This window comes from Manis pentadactyla, chromosome 4 (genome assembly GCF_030020395.1).
Source record: "Manis pentadactyla isolate mManPen7 chromosome 4, mManPen7.hap1, whole genome shotgun sequence".
Lineage (NCBI taxonomy): Eukaryota > Metazoa > Chordata > Mammalia > Pholidota > Manidae > Manis > Manis pentadactyla.
This window is the reverse complement of record NC_080022.1, coordinates 158800012-158825133: the sequence shown is the minus strand read 5'-3', so window position 1 is coordinate 158825133 and position 25122 is coordinate 158800012. Positions and strand designations below refer to the sequence as shown.

The following is a 25122-nucleotide window of genomic DNA, read 5'->3' as shown; positions in this document are numbered from 1 at the left end:
CAGCCCAAGAGCAATTCGAATCTCACCTGCTCCTCAGCACAAGCTGACTACTGATAGGTACTGAAGAAACCTGTGGAGAGTACTAAGCCCAAGAGAGGCCCTCAGCTTCTATGGAGGCCTGCTGCCTCGTCCAGCTGGGCGCCTTCCCTGTGGCATCTCACTGTGGCCCCCAAATGCCCCATGAGTTATCCCCTTAATTTTCATGCTAGGCCCTGCCTCAGCCATCACCTCACCCTCTGCTAGCATCTTGGAGAGAGCTAGGAGGGATGGGGAATAAAATAGAGGGACCAAATCATTGACCCTACAGTACTCATTCCCTCAACAAGCATTTATTGAGCACCTACTAAACGCCAGGCCTGGTGCTGGGGGTGTGGGGAGATACAACAAAAGGGCGATCTCATGTCTGCCCTGTTGGTGGAGGAAAGAAGCCTTTCTGATCATCTGGTCCAAGGCCCATTTTAGGGATGTGGATACTGAGCCTAGTAAGGGGAAGTGACTGGCCTAAGCCCATACACCTGGTCAGGGGTCGAGCCAGGCCTGATCCTTTTCTGGAGCACACTGCCCCTCAGGCAGCCAGCAAACGAAATCCTCATTGAGCCTGTGTTTCAGGCGCTGCTCTGGGCCCTGGAAGAAATCAGTGAACTCACTAGCAAAGAGGTGGGGGAGGGGGAAGGGGGTGAGAGGGATGGATAGCCCCATGTCGGGGAGGGGGACTTCAGTCTCACGACTCCCCTCAAAATAAGAGGGAGCTTTCAGAGCTCCACCTCCAGAGGCTGGGCTTCCCCTCCCTCCCACAGGGTGGATATAAGTGTCCCTCCCCAGGGACTTCCAGAGCAGAGCAGGAGGAGGTAGGGTGTCAGCTTGGCACCCTATGACTGAGAAGAGGGCAGGGGAGCCCGCCTGCACACAGGACGTGGGTGTCAACTGCTCATCCACCGTGGCTGGCGGTCTTGTCGCCGAGATGAAGCTGCTTCTGGCCCTGGCAGGCGTCCTAGCCACATTCATCCTGGCCCGGCCCTGCGAGGGCACTGTCCCAGGTAATAGTCACTTGGCCAGCCAAGGGAGAGGGCAATGGAGTAGGAAGTGCTTGGGTCTGGAGGGGCCTGTGGCTCCCAGGGCCCTGAGTCCCTTTCCCTCTGAACAGCGTCCTCCAGGGCAGTGGAGACCTCTCTCCTTCAGGGCTGCATAAAGGAGGCCAAGCTGCTGGTGGATGCTGCCTACAATCAGACTCGGAGAAGGTGGGCCTGTGTGGGCCTGGGGGGCCGATGAGGGGGGATAGGCCCCAGCCAAGGTCTTCTCATCCATCGGCCTGCCTGCCTCCCCGGGCTGTGCCATGTGGATAGCCTCCCTTCCCTCGGTCCTCCTCCTCCGGTCTGTTCACACCACCCTGACTGCCCACCCCCGCCGGGCGGGGCTGCTCTGGGGCGCTCGCTCTCTCCAGCCCCACTCCTCCTCTTCTGGGCAGCATCCAGCAGCGCCTTCGCAGTGGCTCTGCCAGCCCCATGGACCTCCTGTCCTACTTCAAACAACCAGTAGCGGCCACCAGGACAGCTGTTCAGTCTGCAGATTATTTGCACGTGGCCTTGGGGCTGCTGGAGGAGAAGTTACAGCTTGAGGGATCCAGACCCTTCAATGTCACTGGTACTGGACTCCCCATGGTCCCCTGGGAGTGCCCTGCCTGGGAGTGGAAGGAGGCCAGGAGGCGGAGGGAGGGCACATGGCCTTGGGGTGCTGGGATGGCAGAGAGTAAAGGGATGGGAGGTTCGGAACACAGTTCAGGAAGGAGCTGGGACCCTGGACCCAGCACACCGCTCACCTGCCACACCCACCAGATGTGCTAACAAAACCCCAGCTTCGGCTGCTGTCCCAGGCCAGTGGCTGTGTTCTCAAGGACCAGGCTGAGCAGTGCAGTGACAAGTATCGCACCATCACGGGGAGATTCAACAACAAGTGGGTGCTTGGGGCTGCTCCTGACCCAGGAGTGCCTCCCTTCCCCCCACTCCTGCCTCCCTACACTCCGAGTGGTCTCCAGCCGGGAACCCTGCTGATCTGAGCCCACGCTCTACCACAGGCACAGACCCCTGCTCGGGGCCTCCAACCAGGCCCTGGCTCGCTGGTTGCCAGCCGAGTACGAGGACAGGCTGTCACTCCCCTTTGGCTGGACTCCTGGCAAGAGGCGCAGTGGCTTCCTGCTCCCTCTTGTGAGTTGGGCCAAGGGTCTGAAGGGGAGTAAACATGGGGAATAAAAGCACAGCCCAGAGTCAGCCAGGGTGACTGGGAAAGTAATACAGTTGAGTCTCAGTTTCCTTATCTGCAAGACAGCAGTAAAATCTATTTCATTGCTGGTGTGAATAATAAAAAACTCCTTGCTATAAAAATCCTCACTGGATGTGGTATATTAGTGCTAGCCATTACAGTACTGTTTCTTTCTGAAAGAATTAGTCTCAAAGTCTCTTGCTAAATATAAAGAGCTATACAACTTAATTTAGCTACGTTTTTGATCTAAACAATTTCACATTTATCAATTTATCAACTCTCTATTCATATGCCAGTATGACAATCTATCATCTGCCCATCAATATCTATTTATTGATTTTTCTTCCATGGATCCTTCCATCTCTCTACCAAATTCTCTCTTTATTTATTATCCATCACCTAGGAATCAGTTCATGCATCTATCCATCAATTCTGTCATGTATTTACCCATTAGTCTATAAATTGATCTATTGATTTGGCCTACTTACATCTCTGAAAGACCTGGTAGGGTCTCTGCCAGCCAGCCTGGCCCCTCCCCTGCTTTTTATTCCTGGGATCCTCGGGAGCCAGGCCAGAAACCATTCTTCTAGGAATGAGAGTCACACAGGAGGTGGGACAAAGTGAGAAAGGGATGCAGAGGACAGGAGAAGAGAGACTGTGTTAACTCTAGCAGGGGTGACCTGCTGCCCAAGTCCTGGATCGGCTCCTCTACCAGCATCCTGGGGTCATGCCTGATGCTGACTTACCTCCTCACCAGGTCCGGGCCGTCTCCAACCAGATCGTGCGTTTCCCCACCGAGAGGCTGACGCCTGACAGGGGCCGGGCCCTCATGTTCATGCAATGGGGTCAGTTCATCGACCATGACTTGGACTTCGTCCCTGAGTCCCCAGCCAGAGTGACCTTCACCGCAGGCGTTGACTGTGAGAGGACTTGCGCCCAGCTGCCCCCCTGCTTCCCCATCAAGGTGCCCTCAGCTGCTCCCCCAGGCCCCTGGGGGGGGCCTCCACCCAGGGACAAGAGCCAGGGGGTGGGCATCTGGAAGACTAAAGTGCCCTCCTTGTGGTGCTGTCTGTGATGCTGGAGTGCCAGACAGAGACAAGACGCACAAGGAGCATAGACTCTGAGGTCTGTGTGCTTCTGAGGGGCGGGGGTGGCTCAGTCTGCTGGGAAGTTCAGTTCGGGCTTCACTGAGAGGGGAGCAGCTGTCTGGCCTCGGCCCGTGCGTCTAATTCCAAGAAGGGAAGCCTCTGGGCTGCTGCTTTTGGAAGCCGTTGGCCCTCTTAGCTCTTGCTCTTCTCTTTTCCCTGGGGTGGTCCAAGGGCCCTGCCACTGTCACCTGTTCCTCGGATTGGATTGCGAGCAGGGTGCTATCCTTCAGGCTGAGAGGCAGAGGTGGTGTGGAACTCTAGGGAAGAAAGGGCAGCCTCCAGGGGGAGAGCCTCTGCTGAGGATTTAGGGGGGACATATGCGCACACTCGCATACACACGCACACACTCACACACTCACTCACCCTTAGGATGCAGGGAGACATTCGTGGGGTGTGACGCATGGGGCACCATGGGGCCACATCAAGGGCATGACTCCCTGTTGCGGCTGTATCCATTCCTCCAGTCCTGGTTCAGGAGTGCCTCTTCTGGGGAGCCTTCCCTTATTTTCCTATTGTACCTTTTGCTCTTGGCCTTTAGATGAAGCACAGCAGTACATAAATGGCATCTCGGTTTAGGGCCCATTCTGTATGTGTGACTGTTCTCACTGAGGGCCAGTTCCTGCACTCTGTTCTTCATGGCCTCCAAAGTGGCCAGCACAGAAAGGTGCTCAGGAAATGTCTGTTGAATTGAGTGGATTGAAAGGAGCACAGGCCTAAATGTCAGGAGAGCTAGGTTCTAATCCCTCCTCTTCTGCTAACTAGTTATCACTTCCTCTCCTTGAGCCTCAGTTTCCCAATCTTTAAATTGAGGATCTAAGGCCTCATCTATTTCCAACCTCTCATGACTCTTGATACAAAGTTAAGGACATTCGGGCTGACCTGGTGAGCAGTGTGAGTCTGGGTGAGTCAAGGAGGGCTTCCTGGAAGAGGGGAGTTTTGAGCAAGATTTGAAGCAGGTGGGAGTGATCTTTTGAGGGACCCCGGCGTCACTGGCTATTCTTCCACCTCAGATTCCGCCCCGTGACCCCCGCATCAAGAACCAGAGTGACTGCATCCCTTTCTTCCGCTCGGCACCCGCATGCCCCCAGAACAGGAACCGAGTCCGAAACCAGATCAACGCGCTCACCTCCTTTGTGGATGCCAGCATGGTGTATGGTAGCGAGGTCACCCTCTCCCTGCGGCTCCGCAACCGGACCAACTTCCTAGGGCTGCTGGCTGTCAACCAGAACTTCCAGGACAATGGCCGGGCGCTGCTGCCCTTTGACAACATTCACGAAGACCCCTGCCTCCTCACCAACCCCTCCGTGCGCATCCCCTGCTTCCTGGCAGGTTAGCCCTGGGCGTTCTCACAAACAATAGATTAAATAAGACCTTGAACAAAGGGGTCCAGTTCAGATGCAGCAAACGACTGTGTGTAAGGCCCACCTTCAGAAATTTACTTTCCTTCCCGGCCTCTGGGAGAAGGTCTGGCTGCAGGAACAGGCTTCCCCTTTCCCTTGGCTCCCTGGGAAGAGCAGCACGATACCAAATCCAAAGCTAGGGAAAGGTCCAGGCCTCAGTAGGTAACACGGAGATGGATACAGTTCATGGAATAGGCGGGCTCAGTCCCAGGGTCAACGTTCCCTGTGTCCTCCGGGTCCCCCCACCAGCTGGGCATCTGGACATCCCCCGCAGTAAAATCTTCAGCAAGTATTTTCCTGCCCAAGACCAGCAGATGCCCTATGCTTTCCCACTTTGCCTGAACCTGTCCCAATAACTTTTGAATCCCAGACCCCACCATGCTGCCCTTCCTGACCCTTTGTGTTGGGGGGAGGATGCAGTCAGTCAGGAGCCTCGTGGCACAGCTGAGGAGAGGGGGGAGCAGTGCAGGCCAGGGGCTTGGCCTGGGTCACAAAGCCCCACCAACTCTTTCTGATCCCCAGACCATTGCCTGCCTTAGCAGAAAGATGTTTCTCTGGGAAGCACTATAGTGACTCTGAGCTTGGACTTTTCAAGGTGACTCCCGATCATCTGAAACCCCGAAACTGGCAGCCTTGCATACCCTCTTTATGCGGGAGCACAACCGGCTGGCTACGGAGCTGAGACGCCTGAATCCCCGGTGGGGCGGAGACAAGCTGTATCAGGAGGCTCGCAAGATCGTGGGGGCCATGGTTCAGGTAGGGAGCCTGGGTCTCAGCGGCCCCTAGAAGACAATCTGGCATGAGAAGCCATCTGAGGGAGTGCTCCCACCTTCCTCAACACATCCTCAGTGATGGGCTTCCAATCAGCTGGGTCTGGGTGACTGGGGGGTACTGAGATCTGACCCGTGCCCCAACTCTGCTACTCACTCGCCATGTGGCCCTGTCCATGCCACCCAGCCTCTTTGGGCTTCAGTATCTCCATCAGCCAATGGAAAATTAACACCACCACAATAAGGAATTAATATGAGCATCCCTTCGAAAAGCAAAAGGCCTGCCCAAAGGTAAGGCAGGAGGTATAATGTTCCTGTGGCTTCTCTTGCAGATCATCACCTACCGAGACTTTCTGCCCTTGGTTCTGGGCAAGGACCGGGCCAGGAAAACCCTGGGGCCCTACCCAGGGTATTCCCCCAATGTGGACCCCCGGGTGGCTAACGTCTTCACCCTGGCCTTTCGCTTTGGCCACACCATGCTCCAGCCCTTCATGTTCCGCTTAGACAGCCAGTACCGGGCCTCAGCACCCAACTCGCAAGTCCCACTTAGCTCCAGCTTCTTTGCCAGCTGGCGAATTGTGCATGAAGGTGACCAGGTTTTCTGAAGCAGATGGGTGTGGAAGTGGGGCAAGCATAGTGCCAGGAGGCTGGGCTGCTCAGGCCACTGCCAATCAGCTCCCCAGGATAGTGAAAACAAGGCAGGTGCCACCAAGACCCTCAGTTGCAGGCCTCCCATCCCCTTCAGGGTTAGAGGGGTTCTAACAGGGGTCTGTTAGAGACTGATGTCAGATTGGTGGCTCGGGGACCTGAAAAGAGCTTGCCTTCCCCTCCTTCTTTAAGAAGTGGGAATGACTTCTTTCCCTGCCAGCTTCGGCTCCCTTCATGTCCACCCAGGCCTCTGTTTCCTGATACAAACATTGTAGAATACAAGCGACTGGCTTATCCAGCTTTGAGCTAGTTCGGCATCATGTGATGACCCAAAGGGCTTCCCAGACACTGGTCCAATTTGTGCTGCTCATATTTCCCGCCACCAGGTGGCATCGACCCCATTCTCCGAGGCCTCATGGCCACCCCTGCCAAGCTGAACCGTCAAGATTCCATGGTGGTGGATGAGCTCCGGGACCGGCTGTTTCAGCAAGTGAGAAGGATTGGGCTGGACCTGGCCTCTCTCAACATGCAACGCAGCCGGGACCACGGCCTCCCAGGTTAGGGGGCATCTACCCCTCCTCCCAGGCTTTGCTTGGACCAGGGCTGCTCCCAGAGGGGAGTGATTGATGAGGGGAGAGCTTCCAAGACTACCCTTGGTGCATCCTGTCTGACTAGGACTGTCTTCAGAATGTGTCCACGAGGCATGCAAGGCCAGGGATGTTGTAGTAAAGCATCCCTGGGACCACCTTTTCCCTGTCCTGCCATGTCTTCTTCATTCACTGTTAGGGTCTCCTGCTTTAGAGTCACAACACGACCAGGATTTGGACGTAGGAGCTGAACAAAGGAGATCAGGAGTTTGCAAGTAGAGATAAGCAGTAGATTTAAAAAGCAGAGAAGAACTGCTCCATTCCCCACCACCCAGGCAATTTCCAAGGAGGAGGGCTAAATTTCCAGGGACATAGAGACTGGCTCCTGGCTCTAAGTGGGGAAAGGCAAAGATCCTGAAAGGCAGGGAACAGGCAGAATAAAATTAAGACTGGGGTGGCTGTTTGGTGAGGACACAAAAAGACTTTATCCCAGGAAGAAAGAAAAATTAGGCACATTGTTAGAAATTTTCATGGATCTTGATTCATTTAGTCTTTCCAGTGACCTTGAGAAACAGCTATTACAGCCATTTTTTTAAAATTAATTAATTAATTAATTTTTATTTTTTTGAAGAACATTATGTTTACTAGGCTCTCCCCTACCCCAAGTCCCCCCCACAAACCCCATTACAGTCACTGTCCATCAGCATAGTAAGATGTTGTAGAATCACTACTTGTCTTCTCTGTGTTGCAAAGCCCTCCCCTTTCCCCCACCCCCCACATTATACATGCTAATCATAATACCCCCTTTCTTCTTCCCCACCCTTATCCCTCCCTACCCTCCCATTCTCCCCAGTCTCTTTCCCTTTGGTAACTTTTAGTCCATTCTTGGGTTCTGTGATTCTGCTGCTGTTTTGTTCCTTCAATTTTTCTTTTGTTCTTGTACTCCACAGATGAGTGAAATCATTTGGTATTTGTTTTTCTCCGCTTGGCTTATTTCACTGAGCATAATACCCTCTAGCTCCATCCATGTTGTTGCAAATGGTAGGATTTGTTTTCTTCTTATGGCAATTACAGCCATTTTTATAAACAAGGTAATAAGCTTAGAGAAATCTAGTAATGTGCCCAAGGCCACATAACTAGGAAGTATTAACATTTGAATCAAGTTCGAGATTTTTCCTTTCTTCCGCCTGTTCAGTCCATAATGTTAGGCTTTGGCCAAAGCCTTGCTTCTGTCTCCCTGTCCCTACTTCCCACTTCCGTGTCTAAATTCAACCTGAGGCCGCAACTGCCTCAGCTAATCTTTGGCCATGTACAACTGAGTGGGGAGGATTTCTACTGCACCTAACACAGCACCCAGCAGGCACTCCAGAATGTTTCTTCCCTCCTGTGCACTTGGTGCCCCTGACAGCCAAAGAGCTGTGGGCGCCCCCTGCTGGGGAACTGAGGTTGCCAGCCGCTCGAGTTGCCACAGTCGGTACCCACCCCATCCATACCTGTTCCCTCCAAGCTGTCCCAGAAATATTTTCCTGATTACCAGCTCCTGCAGCCTCCTCCAATCGCTTCCCAAGTGCAACACCACATTTGGAATTGGAATACCTGGCTTGAACTTAATAGGGCAATGACCTTGGAAAAGCCACAGTTGCTCAAGCTCAGCAAATATTCACTGATAAAATGGAGATGACAAAGTGCCTCACAAAGGTGTTATCAGGATCCTTAGAGATAATCACACAGCAGTGCATATAAGGAAAACAGTATGTGGTTTTCCTTTGTGCACCTGGGAGATGGTGTTTGTGAGTTGTTCAGTGAACGGTGCTGGCTGGTGTCCCTTCTGGTTATGGCAGTTACCTCCTATCTTGACGGCTTCTGTCACATTATATGGCTTGTCCTGGTGTGAAGTCCTGATAGCTAGAAACCAGTATGGCTAGTCTTTGGAAGTTTCTGAGTGGGTGGAAATTTTTTTAAAACAGCTTTATTGAGATATAATCAAGTTGTCATAAATTTCACCCATATGAAGTATATAATTCAACGATTTTAGTGTGTTTAGAGTTGTGTATCAGTCACTGTATCTGATGTCAGCACATTTTCATCATTTGTAAAATAAACCTCGTAATAACAGTCACTCCCTACTCCTACCCACCCCCTGACAATCACTAATCTACTTTCTATCTCTGCACAGTCACCTATTCTGGACCTGTCATATAAATGGAATCATATAGCAGTGGCCCTTTTCTGAGCAGATAAACGTTATCCCTGCTGTTCATTTCTTGGTTTGTTTACGCATTATTCACTCATTCATTCTAAAAACCTGGTTAAGAGTGTTTATGTTCTGGGTACTGTCTAATTTGTGCCTATCGCACATGTGCCTAATTAATACACATGCACCCAATATCATTGTGGCTGTGAGGGTTGGGTCACAACTGCTTTTCATATCAGGACACACTTCTCAGTTTGAGGCACACGAAGTATGGTTGTCTGCTTGCATTGAAAATTAGGACTGCGGTTTGCTCTGCAAAAGGCTCAGGACCTCTTCTGCCAACAGGGATCTGTTCTGCCCCATACTGTCCAACCACAGAGCTCTCTCTCAGGATAGATTGTGGAAGGTAGCAGAAGCTAATGGGAAGTCAACAGGGATAAGGCTGAAGTTGTCTCTGCTCCCTTTCCCTACAGGGTACAATGCTTGGAGGCGCTTCTGCAGGCTCTCCCAGCCCCGGAATCTGACACAGCTTAGCCAGGTGCTGCAAAACCAGGATTTGGCAAGGAAGTTCCTGAATCTGTATGGGACACCGGACAACATCGACATCTGGATTGGGGCCATTGCAGAGCCTCTTTTGCCAGAGGCCCGAGTGGGGCCTCTTCTGGCTTGTCTTTTTGAGAACCAGTTTAGAAGAGCCCGAAACGGAGACAGGTAATTAACCCTACCCTAAAGAGACCAGCCTCAGAGGCAGGGCAGAAAAGCACTAGCATTTCAATGGGGGAAAGTGCTTTTTTTAGCTCCATTTCTTCTGAGACCAGGAAGCTCCTCCCTGGAGAGCTTGGTCAGAGGAAGAGAGACCACCACCCCAGGCAAGGCTGATATTGCCTGAGCTGGAGGCACCTTTAACCCAGGAGGTAAGGCTTGTCAGCTTTGCTGTTCCAGCCTGGCAGATTCCAGAACACCTGGGCAGAAAGAGCTAAATCTGGTTTCCTTCTAATACGTGACTCCTTGTTTGGATTTGGTGCTTGAACCTGGGTTCAAATCCAGCCCTGGCCATTTAAATTACTATGCATTTAATATTGAGCAATTGTCTTCACCACTAACCCTGTTTCCTCATTTACAAAATAGGAGTAATACCTATTTCACAGGAATTTTGGACAATTGAATGAAATAATGTATGTAAAGTACCTGGTGCTCATTATATGTGAATTCCTCCCCAACCTGCACCCACATCTCTCTACTGTCTTGCTAGGTTCTGGTGGCAGAAACGGGGTGTTTTCACCAAGAGACAGCGGAGGGCCCTGAGCCAGATCTCTTTGTCTCGAATTGTGTGTGACAATACTGGTATCACGACTGTCTCGAGGGACATCTTCAGGGCCAACATTTACCCCAGAGGCTTTGTGAGCTGCAAAAACATCCCCAAGTTGAACCTGTCGGCCTGGAAAGGCAATTGAGCTTCTGTAGGTAAGGGGAGGCCTTCCTCCAGCAGCCCTCAGCTGGGTCAGGCCCTTGCATCCTTCCCTGACAGGATGGCTGATTCGTCTTAGGCCTCTAAGCAGAGACAACAGGTCTTCTCACTGGGGACAGGGTACTCTTTTCTGGAGGCACCCCAGTATGCTAGCTTCTGTTCTGATCATTAATCCCAGGTCCTAGGGCTTTGGGGGCAATTAGAAGTGGCCCACTAGCCTCATGTTAGCCATTAACCCCCTAAAACAGCTCCATTTCTGGACGCCCAGCAAGTTGCTCACTTGCCCATTTCCACTGCTTCTGCAGGAGTCCGTCACAAGTCCCCAACCTTGGAGACCAGGCTACCTGGGGAAGACCACAAGGCTACCTTCTCCCCCTGAAGTCACTGTATCATGCTGCTGCTTTTGCTGGCTATAGCTCACAGCTGGCTCTGTGGCTGTGCATATGAATGGCATGCCTGGCAGCAAGGAGCCCTTCAGCCTTGGGAACCTCTTAGGTATTGGACCACGCAATAGCTCCAGGTGCAAGGACAAGAGGTCATGAGGCCCAGGCAAGAAGAGTCACCGGGAAGGTTTCCAGCCATTTTCTTCTGTTTTCCAGTCTATATCCAACCCTTGCCCATGACTAGGAGGCCACAGAGTGCCAGCCTAGCCACGCCACACACCTCCTCTGGAGCCTGCACACTGGCTTCTGCCAATAAAGCATTGCTGAGGCCCGAGCTGGTTTCCATGTTGGGCTGGGGAGGGCAGGACCGTGGGCCCATGCTTTGCTCCAGATGTTTAAGAAAAGGGCTGCTAAGCCACAGCTCTCCTGGAGGCTAAGTTAAAGGCATCAAAAGAAACACTTTTGAAGAAGAAAAACAGAAAAAGGGAAGGTTAAGGAGATTTTCTGGCCATGCCAGCCACCTGAGCAGAAATACAGCCAGCAGGAAGTCAGTCAGTATAAAAAGTTTTTATGTACCAAAAACACAATAAAAGCCACCACCCAGCTCTCAGAAAGGACCGGGCACCTCCTTCAGTCTCCATTTACTCTAGGGACAAGTTGTATCTCAAAAGCAAAAAGCCCCAAGCAGTAGGACAAGGTTACCCAGGAAAGAGGAGGTTGAGACTCCCAGGCCAGGAACTTAGTATCCCTCTCACCTTGCTTTTTCTTTCTTGAAAGAAAGTAGGTTAAGAAACAGGAGGTGCCTGCAGATTGCTCCTTCTGAGAGTGAGGCTGTGTCTGGGGCAGAACTACCTATGGACTTATACCAAACTGGTTTTAAACCAAAAAGCTACTGTCTGCTTGCAGTGGTAGCTGAAATATGAAGGGGGGCGTTATATGGGGGCCACAGGGTCTCCTGCTTTACTGCCATAAATGCTGTCCACTGGGATCCTGGAAGAGGCTGGCTCTTCTTTCTAGTCTTCAGCAGCAGCCCAGGGAACCCCAAATCCTTCCATGCTTCCAGGTCCCACAGGACCTCGGCTTCTCAGCAGGTCACTGTGGTCTCCAGTAAGAAAGGTGAAGAGGCAGGAAGGTGCCGGCCTCAGACAGCACCAGTCTTGTCCTCATGCAGAGGTCAGGGCTGCAGTGAGCTAGGAGACCATGGTTCCCGAGGGGCTCACCAGGTCCTGGGGAAGGCTTTCTCGGGCCTCCTGCATGCGATGCCGGGCTCGACGGAAGGCCTCTGAGGGAAGCAAAAATGGCAGTCAGCTGCCATGGTGTGGGGAGGAGCATGGCTCGTGCTGACCTGGGAGACTGGCTCAGGGAGGGGGACATACCCAGTACATTGTGAATGGAACTCTGCTGGCTGAATCCTTCCAGACGGTCCAACACACTCCGCATCCTTTTCCGGAGGGAACTTGACTCCATGAAGGCCCTGCACAGAAGCCTGCCATGTGGCCACAGCTGCTCTCCAGCGCCTCAGTTATAAGCGCCCGAGGCAGAGAGCCAGGGTCACTCACCTAGACTGCTGCAGACAGTGCAAGCGGAAGGTGACACTCCCTGTGGTCTCCGTGCGGAGCCCAAAGCGGCTCAGACACTCCCCCTGTGGCATACAGTTAGCATCAGGCTTCTGTGGGTTCTAGGCCCCAGGCACCATGCTGGCCTCACTCCCGTTCTTGGGGAGAAGAGTTCGGTTGGGGAAGCCTCATTCCAGCACCTCAAGGCTAACATTGGGCTTCCAACTATAAACCAGAGAGCATTCTAATCTCATTGGAGAACAGGTGGTCTTACACACTGCCTGCCAATCACCCCCACCTCTGATTACAGAGGCCTCAGTGCTGGGCTGGAAGGAGGGGCCAGTTATTCTGACAGGGACCAGGGGAAATTTCCCGGGAAATTTTCAGAGATCTCCTAGGATAGCAGTGTAGACGTTTGTACCTGGTCCAAGATATGGCTGTGACTTCCAGTTTAAGCCACAGGAAGGAAAACACTAAGTAATAATGAAGCAATGAAATATTAAGGGGCCTTCACCCAGATCCCACCTCCTCTAGAAGAGATAGACATGAAGTCTCCCCAGAGACAAAAGCCACCTTGAAGGTTCCTGGTATTCGCACGTAGGAGAGGTCCTCGAGTTCCAGAGAACCGCCAATGAAAAACCTCCTCAGCTCAGCCCCAGTGCCGAGCTCCAAGGGCCTCCACGTGGAGACTGTCAGAGTGTGAGCGCCTATGCAGGAGGAGGAGAGTGAGGCCAGAGCCGGAAAGGGCGTGCGGCTCCCCGCTGACCCCCAGCAATGACACAGGCCTCCCTACCACTAGCCTGGCCAACCTGACCTGGTCCAGTGATCACCTGACCTCTAGTGAAGGTTATCATGGTGGTTTAGGGCACTCATTTGGAAATCAATCAGAAATTCAAACCTCAGCTCTGCCAGTTACTAACTGCATACACATGACAAGCTTTTTAACCTCACTGAGCCCCATTCTTCTCATCAATAAAATGGAAATAATTAAACCCCCACCTCACAGAGTGGTTGGGGGAATTAAATGAGAAGCACTTAGCCCAATGTCAGGTGCACAGTAGAAGACAGTGGCTATTATTTCAAAACTAAAGACAATTCATTCAACACTCATATGTCAAGAGCCCGTTTTGTCACACAGCTTCTCCCTTGAGGCTGCAAGTCAAATCAGAGGAGCACAGAGCAGACGCCAGAGATGTCTGGCGGCTCCACCTCACAGGGCTCATTGTGGTTGCACTCGGTCGTATCTACTGGAGGAAGAAAATTCCTCAAAAGGAGCAAGGAAGCAGGTTAAGTGCTTCCAATCCCTATCTGTTCCTACATCTCACTGGAAGTATCCGATCTTCCGGAAGTGTTGGTCTTGTTCCTAAGCTAGGGCATGTGGGTCACATGAGGGGCAGGGAAAGGAGGTCACCTGGGGTGGCGGGCAGTACCACAGCCCCATAGCCTTCTACACGACACCTCTGCCAGAAGTCCAGTGAGAGGACCTCACAGTAGAGCACCGGCCACTCTAGGAGAGCATCTGGGGACAGGTGAGAGAAGCGGCCAGGTCACAGGAGGCCTGCACCACAGAGGCCACCACCTCAGGAGACCCACGGCCTAGGATCTACTCACCAGCAGATTCGTCATCATGGAGGAAGGAGGCCTCAAACGTGAATGGGTAGGAGAAGTAAGCCACCTTATCCTAAAAGAGGAGTATTATTTTACCCTCAGTGTCATGGCAGGGGGTGGGGCAAGGCCTCACTTGGAATTTGGTCTTCCTGTGGCCAATGACAAGGTCACCTTCATAAGGGAAAAGGAAAAACTATCTCCCTGGGTAGGAAATAAAAGGCTGAAAGGCAAAGGGACCCCAAAATATAAACTGCTACCATTCTAAAAAAGACAGAGAGAGGATTTCTGTGCCAGGTAGCCCTGCAGAGCCCACAGAGAAGGGCCAGACCCAACTCTGGCCTCCTCCCCAGGCTCTTGGCCTGATAATCTTCAGGTGCCACCCCAGGAGCACAGCCCTGTTCCCTTCCAGGAACCCACTCTTCTTTCCCATACCATTCCCAGGGATTTGGTGGTGCAGGTCTGTGTTATTCCGGAAAGCTGCTGCAGTGCTGGGCTTGACCAGTCTGAAAGCCAAAGACCACAAACACTAGGTTTATAATCAGTTTACATGGGAGCAAGGCAAGTAGTTGAGAAACAAACCAAGCTTCTTATCCATTCATTCACTTATTCATGCAGTCAATCATTCATTTAACATATACTGACTGTCTACTATGTGTTATGACCAGTCACATATCTGGGTATCTTGGTGAGCAGATAGAAAAGACCCCTGTTTCTCATGGAGCTAACGTTCTAGTGTGTGTGTTGGTGGGGGAGACAGACAACAAACAAACTGACGAGAGTCTATGAGATAATGATAAATGCTATATTAAAAGCAAAGCAGGGTGAAGGCTCATTTAGATTGGACGGTGAGGGAAGACTTCTCAGAAGCGACACTTAGGCTAAGACCTAAACTCAAGAAGGACCAGCAGAGACATAACAGAAAAAGTACAGGTCCAAAAGAAATGGTCCTGAAAGGGTGGGAATGAACTTGGCATTCAGGAACAGACAATGTGACTGGAATGCTGCAAGTGAGAGACAGGCAGGAGCCAGCTGGTTCAGGGTTTGGAATTTGGATTTTATTCTAAGTGGAAGGGGAAGCTGTTGGGGTTTAAAGCTCAATAGAGACTTATAAACAACTGGTTTATATTTTCAAAGGTTCAATTTGGCTATGGTGTATGTGGCAAATGAACAGTAAGAAGGAGCAAGAGAGGAAGCAAAGGATGAGTTAGAAACTTAATACATTGATCTGGGCAAGAGATGGTGGCGTGGTCTGGGGTGCTCAAGAGAACAGATGACTCAGGACATGTTTTGAAGACAGAGTTGACAGGAATTGCGGATGGAATGACTGGCTGTAAAGAGCTAGAGAAAGCGAGGAATCAAGGACATCTCGCAGGTTTCTGGCCTCAGCAGCTAGGTGAATGACAGCACCATTCTGTTAGGATGGTGAAGACCCTGAGGGCAGGTTTGAGGCAGGAGGAGGAGCCAAGACCTGGCCACAATAGGCAGAAGTGACAAAGAGGCAACTGGATATGAGTCTGTAGTTCAAGGGAAAGGCCACAGCTAGAGAAGGAAATTGGGGATCTGAGACATATAAATAGTATTCAAGCCATGGGACGGACGAGCCACTGAGAGAGACTGGAGAGAGAGAGAAACAGAAGGCCCAGGCCTTGGGTGCTCCGGTAGTTTAAGGCCGACAGAAGATGAGGAAGTGGCCGAGGAGGCTGAGGAGCAGCCACCAAGAGAGAAGAAAGGATCATGGGGCCAGAAGCCAAGAGAAGAGTTTCAGTATGGAAAGGTGAGCCATAAAAAATGGTCTGAGAGGTCAAGCAGGGTGAAAACAGAGACATCTCCACAGGATCTGACAATATGGAAGTGACCTGTGACCTTGAAAAGAGCAGTCATAGTTTTTTTAAAAAAGAACAGTGGGGAAGGAAGGTGAATGTCTCCAGAAAGCTGTCAGAATGGGCATAAAAAAGAGAGACTTGTGAATACCACTTACTAGTAGTTGGCAATTCCACAAAGAAGTGGACGTAGAGATTGTCATATTCATAGCCTTGGGCTGAAACTAAGAAAACAGGACACTATTTCAGCATATTTTCCTATGATCTGTAGTACCCAGACCCAGTCCTGAAGGGCCTACACACATCCGTAAGCCAAGTCCCTCAAGGGCCAGGAACTCTTTGTGTTTCCAGGAAAAACTCATTCCAGGAAAACTTGAGTTTTCCTAGTACTGCTGACAACCCAAGGCCACCACCGGCTGGGTGGCCCCTTCACAGCTCTCCCGGAGCACCTCCCAGGCACCGAGGGATCTCTGTCTGACCAGACACTTACCTACCTCTCCATTGACAAAGAGCCGGAGGGCACCCGGGATGGTCTGAGGTAGAGAGAAGTGGGAAAAGATGAGAGGTCTGGACGTCTGGAGGGAGTCAGCACTCCCCCTCCAGCCTGCCCACAATCCCCAGGAGACGCGACACTGGATGTCAGACCCAAGTTTGTCACTGTCCCACTTCCTCCCCACCCTGCCACTTCATGGATCTGTTTCCTTCACTTCCAAAATTTGTAATGCCGAAAAAAATAGCATGTAATTCAAATGGCAGGGAGGGCTACAAAGTATGGAGAATTTATAAGAATAGCCAGAGAAGCAACAATAGTTTGCAGTGGGGCCTTATACAGAGGGAAGCTGGAGACCTGCTCCCCTGAGATGGCTGAGGTCAAGAAAGTAGGGAGTTTCCATTTTTAATTATTGGGTATCTATCTTCTTTAACGTTTTAACACTGAACACCGGCTCCTGATGCAACATGAAAATAATCAAAATTAAATTTTTAGAGAGAGAGAGAGAGCAGGAGACTGCTGGGTAATTCTACCCTTGTCACCAGATCCTGCAAAGGAACTCCTGAAATAAGGGAAGACAAAAGAACAGGACCACAGAATAACTGACAAACTATCTTATTTTGTTTTTTAAGAGCTAAACTATTTCACAAACAGAAACACTGCCCCTTCCCCCTCCATGGGGCACTTAGGAATAACACTCACATGGAGAGTGAGGAAGACAGTTTTCATCTTTCTATTTATTTTTTTAATGAATTACCTTAATTATAAAATAAGACATGAATACTGATAAAATTTTAAAACTACCTAAATTTAGGGAATAAATGGTAAAGACCCCTAACATACTACTCTCTACCCAGTAAACACCCATCTACATCCCAATCCCATTCCTTCTCCAGGGAAAGCCACCCACAGCCATGTGTATGCTCTTCAGACCTTTTTCTATACATTAACAGTTCTAATCAATATGCAATGTTTAAAACACTTAACAAGGACTACACTCTATATCTATTCTCTGACCTCCTGTTTACGCTGACAAGTGTGTCTTGGACTCTTTAAGAGAGACGCTATTATTCAGCCACAGTCAGGAGGTGCTGGCTAAAACCAGCTCACAGGGCTGCAGGAAGCCACGCTACTCACCATCTCAAAGTCAGTGCCCACAAGGCTGCTGAGATACTCCTTGTGCCGACCATAAAGCTGTGGAAACAAACCAAACCGAAACTCAAGCTGTGACTCCAGCCAGACCAGGGGTCAGATCTGAATGGAAGGGAGAACTGAAGCAGTAATGGGAAATGCTGAAGACCTGGAGGCCTGAGCATCCCAGCCACCGACACTTAAAGTGAAGCACAGAGGCTCGGGAGTCCGCTGGTCTGGGACCAAATCCTGGCTCTCACACTTAGAAGCTATGCGACCTTGGGCAGACTGCTTAGCTTCTCAAGCTCAGTTGCCTCATTTAAAAATGTTCATAATAAAAGTATTCATGTCAAAGGGTTGTTGAAGGTCTAAATGAAATAAAGCAATGTAAATGCTCAAATAAATGGTCATTGATATTACTATTATTACTATTATTATTATGTTAATAATAAGATTTAAAACTTGTGTCTGGTATGTCAGCAATGCTCCCTAAGTCAGGACAGGGCCATGAAGCACAAGGCCTGGCACTGCTGATGTCAGCTTCCGACAGGCTCTCAGCTCCCAGCACCAAGGCTCAGCCCTTCAGTACGTGGAATGAACCAGCTCTTACATCCTTGAACACACGCTGTTCCCGCTCCTCCTCTTCCGGCTGCGCAAGGGAGGACACGTTGTCGACTGTGTACTTCCACAGCTCCTGCTTCTCCCCCTCAGTCTCAATTCTGTAAGGTCAAAGACAAAAAAAGGCAATGAGAGATGGGTCCTCCAGATCCAGCCCAGGGATGGGCCGCCACCGGCCATACACCTCACTTGAAGTATGTAACAAACGACAAGAACGACCGGCAGTGGGAAACAAAATGGTACAGCAGGAATGGCACCCAACTGGACTCGGCGTAGGTTTGGGGCCTACTTCTGCCTCAGAGTCACTGTGAAGCTGTAAAGCACAATGTCGCTGGCACCCATACACTCATCTGAAAAATGGACATGGGGGGTCTAGATAATTTCTAATTTGCTAAGACATTATTCTAAGGCCCAGAGATGAGAGCCAGCCCAGAGGAGATCTGGCTGAGTGCATCGCGTCCTGTTCTGGTCAGTCCCCACATGCGGCAGCGCCAAGGATTTGTTCACTGAACTACACTGCTGAAATTGTCACTTCAAACTGGTATAGCTGCACATTTTCTGAGAGCAGGCTCCTAAGGGTCTGTGATGAAATAGGATATGAACCAGGGCCTTAGAACTTAAAAGTTAGAACAGATGAAGGGCTTTGTCAGAATCTCCTCAACTAGGGGGTAAGAAATGAAGCCAAGAGAAGGAATGCCAGGCTTCACACCTCCTCCCGCCTCTCCTCACCTGTAGGGTCCTTTGAGGCCAGTGAAGTCAGGCTTCACGGTGATCACACCGTTGCTGTCCACCTTCAGAGTACAGAGGACATGTTCATACTTCTTATAGCCGAGCCTAGAAACCGGGACATCAACAGCAAGGTTCAGAATCGCTGGTCCCACCTCCAGGGAGAGAGAAAGAGGAAGTCAGCCCAATTCACGGGAGAGGAGAGAGAGCTATCATGAGAATTAAAAAAGTAAAAATACTTTCTTCCAAGTATAAAGAAGAAAAAGTCCTCCATTCGCATATAGCCTGGGATAACTCCAACAGGTAGGTAATGGTTAGTGAGAGGAGAAGAGGATAAGGATCTGGGCTGGGCTGTGAGAAGCTTCACTCACTTTCCATACGGCCCCAGGTCGGCCATGATGTACATTGTCTGAAGAGGGGTGTTGATGACATGGTTGTTCCTGACAAATTCTTCTGAGGGTTTCCAGGTGACAATTCGTGACTTGAAGATGCTGCCCTCCCTGGGAGCCACAATAGGAAGGGTCACTTCCCTGGCATCCCCTGAAGAGCCTGAAGGAGGGACACAGGGGCCCACACCCAGGTGGAGGCCTATTACAGAATGGGAAGCTCAAGTCTGTGGAGACACCAAGAACATGGGCACAGAAGGGGCACAAAGCTCCCCCACCCCCAGCCTCCATACCAATTTGCACTCACGTCCCTCTCCTGTCCTGCCGTCGCCGCCTGACATTTGCCATTCTCTCAACCAAGAATGATGGCACCTCATGGGCTGCGGTGGTCATTTTCTGACAGTGCTGGGAAAAAAGAGCAGCCCTGTGTAACCCATCCAGTCAGGGCCCTACAGGACCAAGTACATGAAGGCAAGTCTTTCTTCTGAAATGGCACCCAGGAACCGAACAGGGACAGCCACCTCACAATTATACATGCTAATGGAGGGGAGAAGTGGTACAAACAACACAAAGAAGGTTCCTACCACACTTTGGCTTGCCCTAAGATTTTTGCAGCATATTATCCTTCAGATATGAGTTTATTTATGCTAATATTAAAATTGAGTCTACAGTATCTGAGCAATACTAACAAAAAGCTCGATGAGTTTGCCTGGTAGATGCTGACGTTAAAATAGGTCATTGGAAGATGCCAAATGGGATGCAAACATTCTGTGGGAAATCCTTCCACGGGTAACTGAGCACTGACTATAATTTTATTTACTTTTCCAAGACAGACAACCCGAATTTTATATGCTACCAACCCACAGCTTTCCTAAGACAAGCATCAATCTTTCAAAAATATTCATTTAATACCTGCTCCTTGCAGAGATCTACAAAGTCATAGACCAAAATCAGAAAACACAATCTCTTAAGGAGTTTACAGTTTCACTGAGAGGACAGAACACATCATGCAGTGACTGAAGAAAATATAAAACAACTCCATAAGGGTATGTTGGCACAGGCAAATTGAGGACATAAGCCATTTCCCACAGCTATGCTGAATTCCTCTTTAAACCTATATACTCAGAGTTTTGGCCGAAGCCCCTAATTAATTTTATCTAAATGGGGTGAGACTCTACCCGCCTGTCTTATCTCATGATGCATGGAGGAAGTCAAGCCCAGTGGCTGCTTCTCCTGGTTTGCAGTCTGCAAGCCTGTCACTAGAAACACGGCCAGCCCCCTGGCCCTCCAGCAGGGGTATGGGAGCCGCAGCCAGACCCCTGAAGATGGGCCTGCACTACTCCAGCACAGTGGCCAGGTCCTAGACAGGTTGGCTGTTGCCCCTTAACAGGCTTCTGATTGCACACACAGAACCCACTGATGCCAGGATATTAGGCAGGGAAAAGTGAAGGAAGTTACGGAACCTCGGGAAGAACAATACCTCCTCCAAATTGGTGTATCTGTCAGAGTCAGTGTAGGTAAAAATCCGTTGGTTCTTTCTGTCTCCCGAATCCTTCAGTTTCAGGATCTCTTGACGGTACTGATGATCCAAGGGGCTCTGACAGGCTGCTTCATTTTGGTACAGATCTACTTCAAACTGAGGCCACAAGGATGCAAACATCTCCTGAGAATATGTCAACCTTTTGTTCCTATAACTGTTTAATAAAATCAGTTCTATAGAGCCGATGCAATCTGACATGTTTTCACGGACAACTCTCATTTATCTAAACTAACAGAGGGCAAGGGGTCCAACGAATGTCAGCGCTAAAAGGAACCAGAGTGCTGTCTTGTCTAACTCCACTGTTACAGATGGCCAGCTGCCTAGAGAGGTAAAAAATGCCTTGCTCAGGATCACAAAACTGGGTAGCGGTCAGCCACTATGTTCTATTGCCCCTATAAACACAGCAAAGGGAAGTACAAACTGCTACAAAGTTTTTCTGAATATTGGTCTGACAGCATGTATCCAGAATCTTCCACTGCCACCCGCCAGGTTGCAATGAACCAGGTGGAGGGAAACTTAGTAGACAAGGTACACTGGCTCACCTGGCTAAAGAGCTTCTCCTGCCACCCAATCACTACCTCCTCCTCTTCATCTTCATCTGAGTGGTGTCCACCTCGAAAGACAACAGTCAAACGTTTGAGCCAATGTTCTTGCTCCATGGTTGGTTATAATCAAAGCCCCTGCTCTAATATGTGCCACAAGATAAGTCAGAGTTCAGTGATTTACTAAATACTCATTCTAGACAAAAGTTAGAAAGGCTGTGGATATGTCTAGAAGCCAGGATCAGGACCCAAGAAGTCTTTATCACTACTCTAATTTGAATAAAAGGAAGTGATGCCTTCCAGGAATTATTTCATCTAACTCAGTGTCAGGAGCTGAAATTTAGATATAGGTTGATTAGCTCTTCTTCCATCCCAATTGTCTACATTTTCTAGAAAGGAACCCTGGTGTTTTTAATCTTTATTATTCCTGAAGTCATATATCTAGCATCATACATTGTAACCTTAGGAGACCAAGTATCAGGAGAGAAAAGGAAAGGCAAATAAATGATTATTTGAAGAACTCAATCTTATACACTCCTGACTCAGTATGCCTTTTGCTGAGACACATGCTTCACAACCCACCAGTCCACACTCTTGCCCAGGAATATTATCTGAACAGACACAACAAAAGCAATGAAACTAGTGACTTAACAGAAACACACTATCCTCTCTTCCCCACTTTTCTGGCTTCCCAGATAAGGAAAACTACAAGAGCACAGGTGATGTTAATATGTACATTTTTCAAGCAGACCCCAATTTTAAAATTGTTTTTAGCCATATATATACTTTTAAAGAGTTTGGAGCATATTTTTTCTTAGAACAAAATTCCACAAATGGTATTTAGGTTGCCAGGCAGGTTTACAGCATATCTGAAGTATGGTCTTTTTTTTTTTTTTTACTACATTTCACCACAATTCAGATCAGTATCTTAACAGCAGGAATCACATTAAATTTTCACACACAATAGGGTGGAGTAGTTAAACCTGCCTGGGATCAAATCTGGCCAGCATGTTTACCAGCCTGTGACTTTTGGCAGAGAACCCAACGTCTCTATGCCTTTTCTCAGACTACAGACCTGGGTCTACTCTGGCTTAAGAGTTAACTACCACCCCAGGCCCTTCCTCATATCTTCAAGGGGCCATATGGCCACCATACACCCACTGGAGGCTGGGTGAGGCCTAAAAGCGGCCAAGTCTATGAGGTCCTTCCCCGGCTGAGCAGCAGGCTGGTAACGGAAGAAACTGCTTGATGTGATTCTTTGCAGGTGAACTCTGTTGGGAAAGAGAAGCCCAAAATACTCGTTACAAGACACCCAACCTGGGATGAACAAAGCAAAGATGGGAAAAATAAAAAGAAGAGGGTGGGGATACCAAAGTGTTTTAAGTGCAGGGGAGGAGTGGGGGTCGGGGGGTGCCGGTGGGAGAATCAACGAGTTGGGAACAGAGCTCCAAGGAATTTGGGAGGGGCAGGGACTCGAATGGGCTTGGCTGGGTCTGGAAGCTGTGAGTGGAGAGGGTTCTGGGTGGTGAGGGAGAAACGGGGAGATCAGGGAGGCAGTAACCAGGATAGCTAGCGGAAGTGGGGGGACTGGGCAAAAGAGAAGTGACGTTCAGGCTAGAATTATCTGAGAGCGTAAAAGCTCTGAGAGCGTAAAAGCACGGGGCTCTGGGGCAAGGCGACTACCGGAGGCGCAAATTGCGCACGGGATCCCGGGAGCGGTACACAGCCTCCCCGGTGTCAGTGCTCCACACCGTCTCCGCCATGACAGCTGCGACACGCCGCGAAAGCGCCGGAAAGCACGCCGCCCCCGGTTTCCCGGGCAACGTAGACGCTGCGTTTGGGAGGCGAAGCAGGAGCTGCGCGCGCAGCCCGCGGTTCCCCACGGGACCTGGGCGCATTGCCCGCCGAGCCCTGACCCAGCGTCTAGGGCCCGTCAGGCTAGGGTTAATCGAGGTCAGCGTTTAGGATGCATGAGAACAAAGCTCTGTCGTACCCAAGGCCGGACTTGATGCCCTTTACAAATAAGAAAACTAAGGCAGTGCCTTAGGCCTTTTTAGACAGAAATGGTGATGGGGACCCAGGTGGCCTGAGTCCTCCACCACCACTTTTTTCACCACGCCACACTGTCTTCCACTGAGTGCGGGGAAACTTTGTCCTGAAATAAGTGGACGTGACTCACAGAATGCACCCATTCTTCCCAAATAAGTCCGGGAAGGTGATGGCACTTAGACTGAAAATATATTCTTGAAAGAAAATTTAAAAAGTGCAGGAGATTTCTTAGGTCTTGTGTTGGTATTCACTGAGCCAGAGAAAGAGAAAACAAGGAAGCTAAGCATAAGGAAAAGATAATATTACCGTTAAAAAACAAAATTCAACCAAGTAAATGTGAAGATCTAATCGGCTTTATTAAGCGATTCATGAATCAGGCAGCATCCCCTCTAACAAGTAGAGAGGTACTCCAAAGAGCTACAGAAAGGGAAACAAACTGACATTCAGAAGTCATGCTTCATTGAACTCTCAAAGGCAGGACACACCATAACCTGGGGCTCGCTGGCACCTAGGGGACGTCAGCCTTGACATTTGCTACTCCAGCAGCAGAGTAAGCAATTGTTGCCCGAATTCAGGGATCTAATTCCGGTTTGATTATACGACATTGAGAACCCTGGGCAACACAGCTACTGTTTGTAATACCAAGGACTAACCATAATAACAGCACCACTTATTTAGCATCTGATATATCCTGGACACTTGTTTACGTTATCCCTAATCCTCATAGAAACCTCTTAAGTAGGTATTGTCATTCTCATTAATGGATGAAGTTAGTGAAAGCCGGGTCTTAAAGGGCTTGCTAACGGTGAACTTTAATGGTGGTAAAGGAGCTGGGATTCCAGCCTAGGTTTGTCTTTTGAAGCCTGAATACTTTCCACTCTGCCTTGCAGCCTCTCACCTGCCAGTTCATTCCATAGAGCACACAATTCCCACTTGGGAAATAATTCAGCAGATGAAACCATGGAGGCAGAATATTAGATTTTAAGAAACAGTCTCTAAGTTTTCCTTTTAAAGTTATGAATAGGTAACACTGTGCCATATGAACAACAAATGACAAAGGTGGATCCTGCATCAACAGTTCAGTTACATAACCAAATCAAAATAAGTGCCATACCACATGGTATGGAAACAAAAGTCATTTGTGTAAGTAACCATAATTGAATTACTTTTATACAGGTAAACTAGATTTTTCTGTTTGCTCTTTGTTTCCTGATATCTATATATAAACATTGTTAAAACTGGAGTCCATGACTGGAGCTCTAGAGGTCTATGAACTCTTTCCTTAGAATTGGGTGGAGGGTGGTGGTGCAGCTTTTCTGGAATGTGTTCATGGCTTTTATCAGATTCTGGAAGGTATCATTCCTGATGCCAAGAATGGCCTGATCCCCACTACACTTACATACTGACATCTTGTTAAAAGTCCAAGTTTAGACTGCATAGCAGAAAGGGCAAAATCCCTTGTACCATCACCAGCAACCCTAGCACCCTCATCCCCAACTTTCAGAGCTGACTTTTCCTGTGCTCTCCCTAAAATACCATCATTTGAAGAAATCTTTTGGTTTAGAAAACACTCACACAAACCATCACGAAGAGTAGATATTACTACCTCCACTTCACATATTTATAAACCAAGACATTAATTGAGTTTCTCACCATCTGATGACGAGGAAGCATATCGCCTGGACTTATATTCATAATGTTCTGACTCAAACCCGTAGGCTCATGGAATCAATATTATTCTTACAGTATATCAAATAAGGAGTCTAAGCAATCCTGTCCGAACCCCTAAGATGTGGTAGTTA

General features: G+C 49.5%; 2 protein-coding genes across 6 annotated transcripts; one reads left to right on the top strand and one right to left on the bottom strand.

Moving 5' to 3' along the window:
- Positions 1-865: 865 nt before the first annotated feature.
- Positions 866-11012, top strand: EPX (eosinophil peroxidase). Its single transcript, XM_057501316.1, has 12 exons — positions 866-1037; positions 1145-1238; positions 1466-1641; positions 1833-1950; positions 2072-2201; positions 3014-3220; positions 4415-4733; positions 5400-5560; positions 5907-6162; positions 6609-6779; positions 9477-9714; positions 10256-11012. Exons 1-12 carry the CDS (start codon positions 872-874, stop codon positions 10455-10457), a joined length of 2238 nt encoding a protein of 745 aa, XP_057357299.1. The 5' UTR covers positions 866-871; the 3' UTR covers positions 10458-11012.
- Positions 11013-11406: 394 nt separating this feature from the next.
- On the bottom strand, positions 11407-23104 carry MKS1 (MKS transition zone complex subunit 1). 5 transcript variants are annotated; one of them, XM_036879779.2, is made up of 19 exons: positions 22955-23104; positions 22433-22542; positions 21272-21342; positions 20670-20825; positions 19497-19594; positions 19175-19352; positions 18807-18958; positions 18070-18178; positions 17466-17522; positions 16329-16371; positions 15997-16062; positions 14451-14521; positions 14022-14091; positions 13822-13929; positions 12984-13117; positions 12414-12496; positions 12231-12328; positions 12075-12136; positions 11407-11956 (listed from the first exon to the last, which is right to left on the bottom strand). In XM_036879779.2, the coding sequence occupies exons 1-19, from the start codon at positions 23032-23034 to the stop codon at positions 11939-11941; spliced, it is 1764 nt and encodes a 587-aa protein (XP_036735674.2). In that variant the 5' UTR covers positions 23035-23104; the 3' UTR covers positions 11407-11938. The 5 variants fall into 5 exon arrangements, with proteins under 5 accessions (XP_036735674.2, XP_036735673.2, XP_036735676.2 ...); XM_036879778.2 differs by having other exon boundaries at positions 11407-12136; XM_036879781.2 differs by having other exon boundaries at positions 11407-12136; positions 18807-18911; positions 19175-19303.
- Positions 23105-25122: the final 2018 nt, after the last annotated feature.

Coding starts and splice junctions, on each gene's coding strand:
- EPX (XM_057501316.1), top strand. CDS start 872: ATGACTGAGAAGAGGGCAGGGGAGCCCGCCTGCACACAGGACGTGGGT. Junction 3,221..4,414: donor CCCCCTGCTTCCCCATCAAG/GTGCCCTCAGCT, acceptor CTTCCACCTCAG/ATTCCGCCCCGTGACCCCCG. Junction 6,163..6,608: donor CTGGCGAATTGTGCATGAAG/GTGACCAGGTTT, acceptor TCCCGCCACCAG/GTGGCATCGACCCCATTCTC.
- MKS1 (XM_036879778.2), bottom strand. CDS start 23,034: ATGGCGGAGACGGTGTGGAGCACTGACACCGGGGAGGCTGTGTACCGC. Junction 14,092..14,450: donor CCACCAAATCCCTGGGAATG/GTATGGGAAAGA, acceptor CTCCTCTTTTAG/GATAAGGTGGCTTACTTCTC. Junction 12,137..12,230: donor TTCCATTCACAATGTACTGG/GTATGTCCCCCT, acceptor TGCTTCCCTCAG/AGGCCTTCCGTCGAGCCCGG.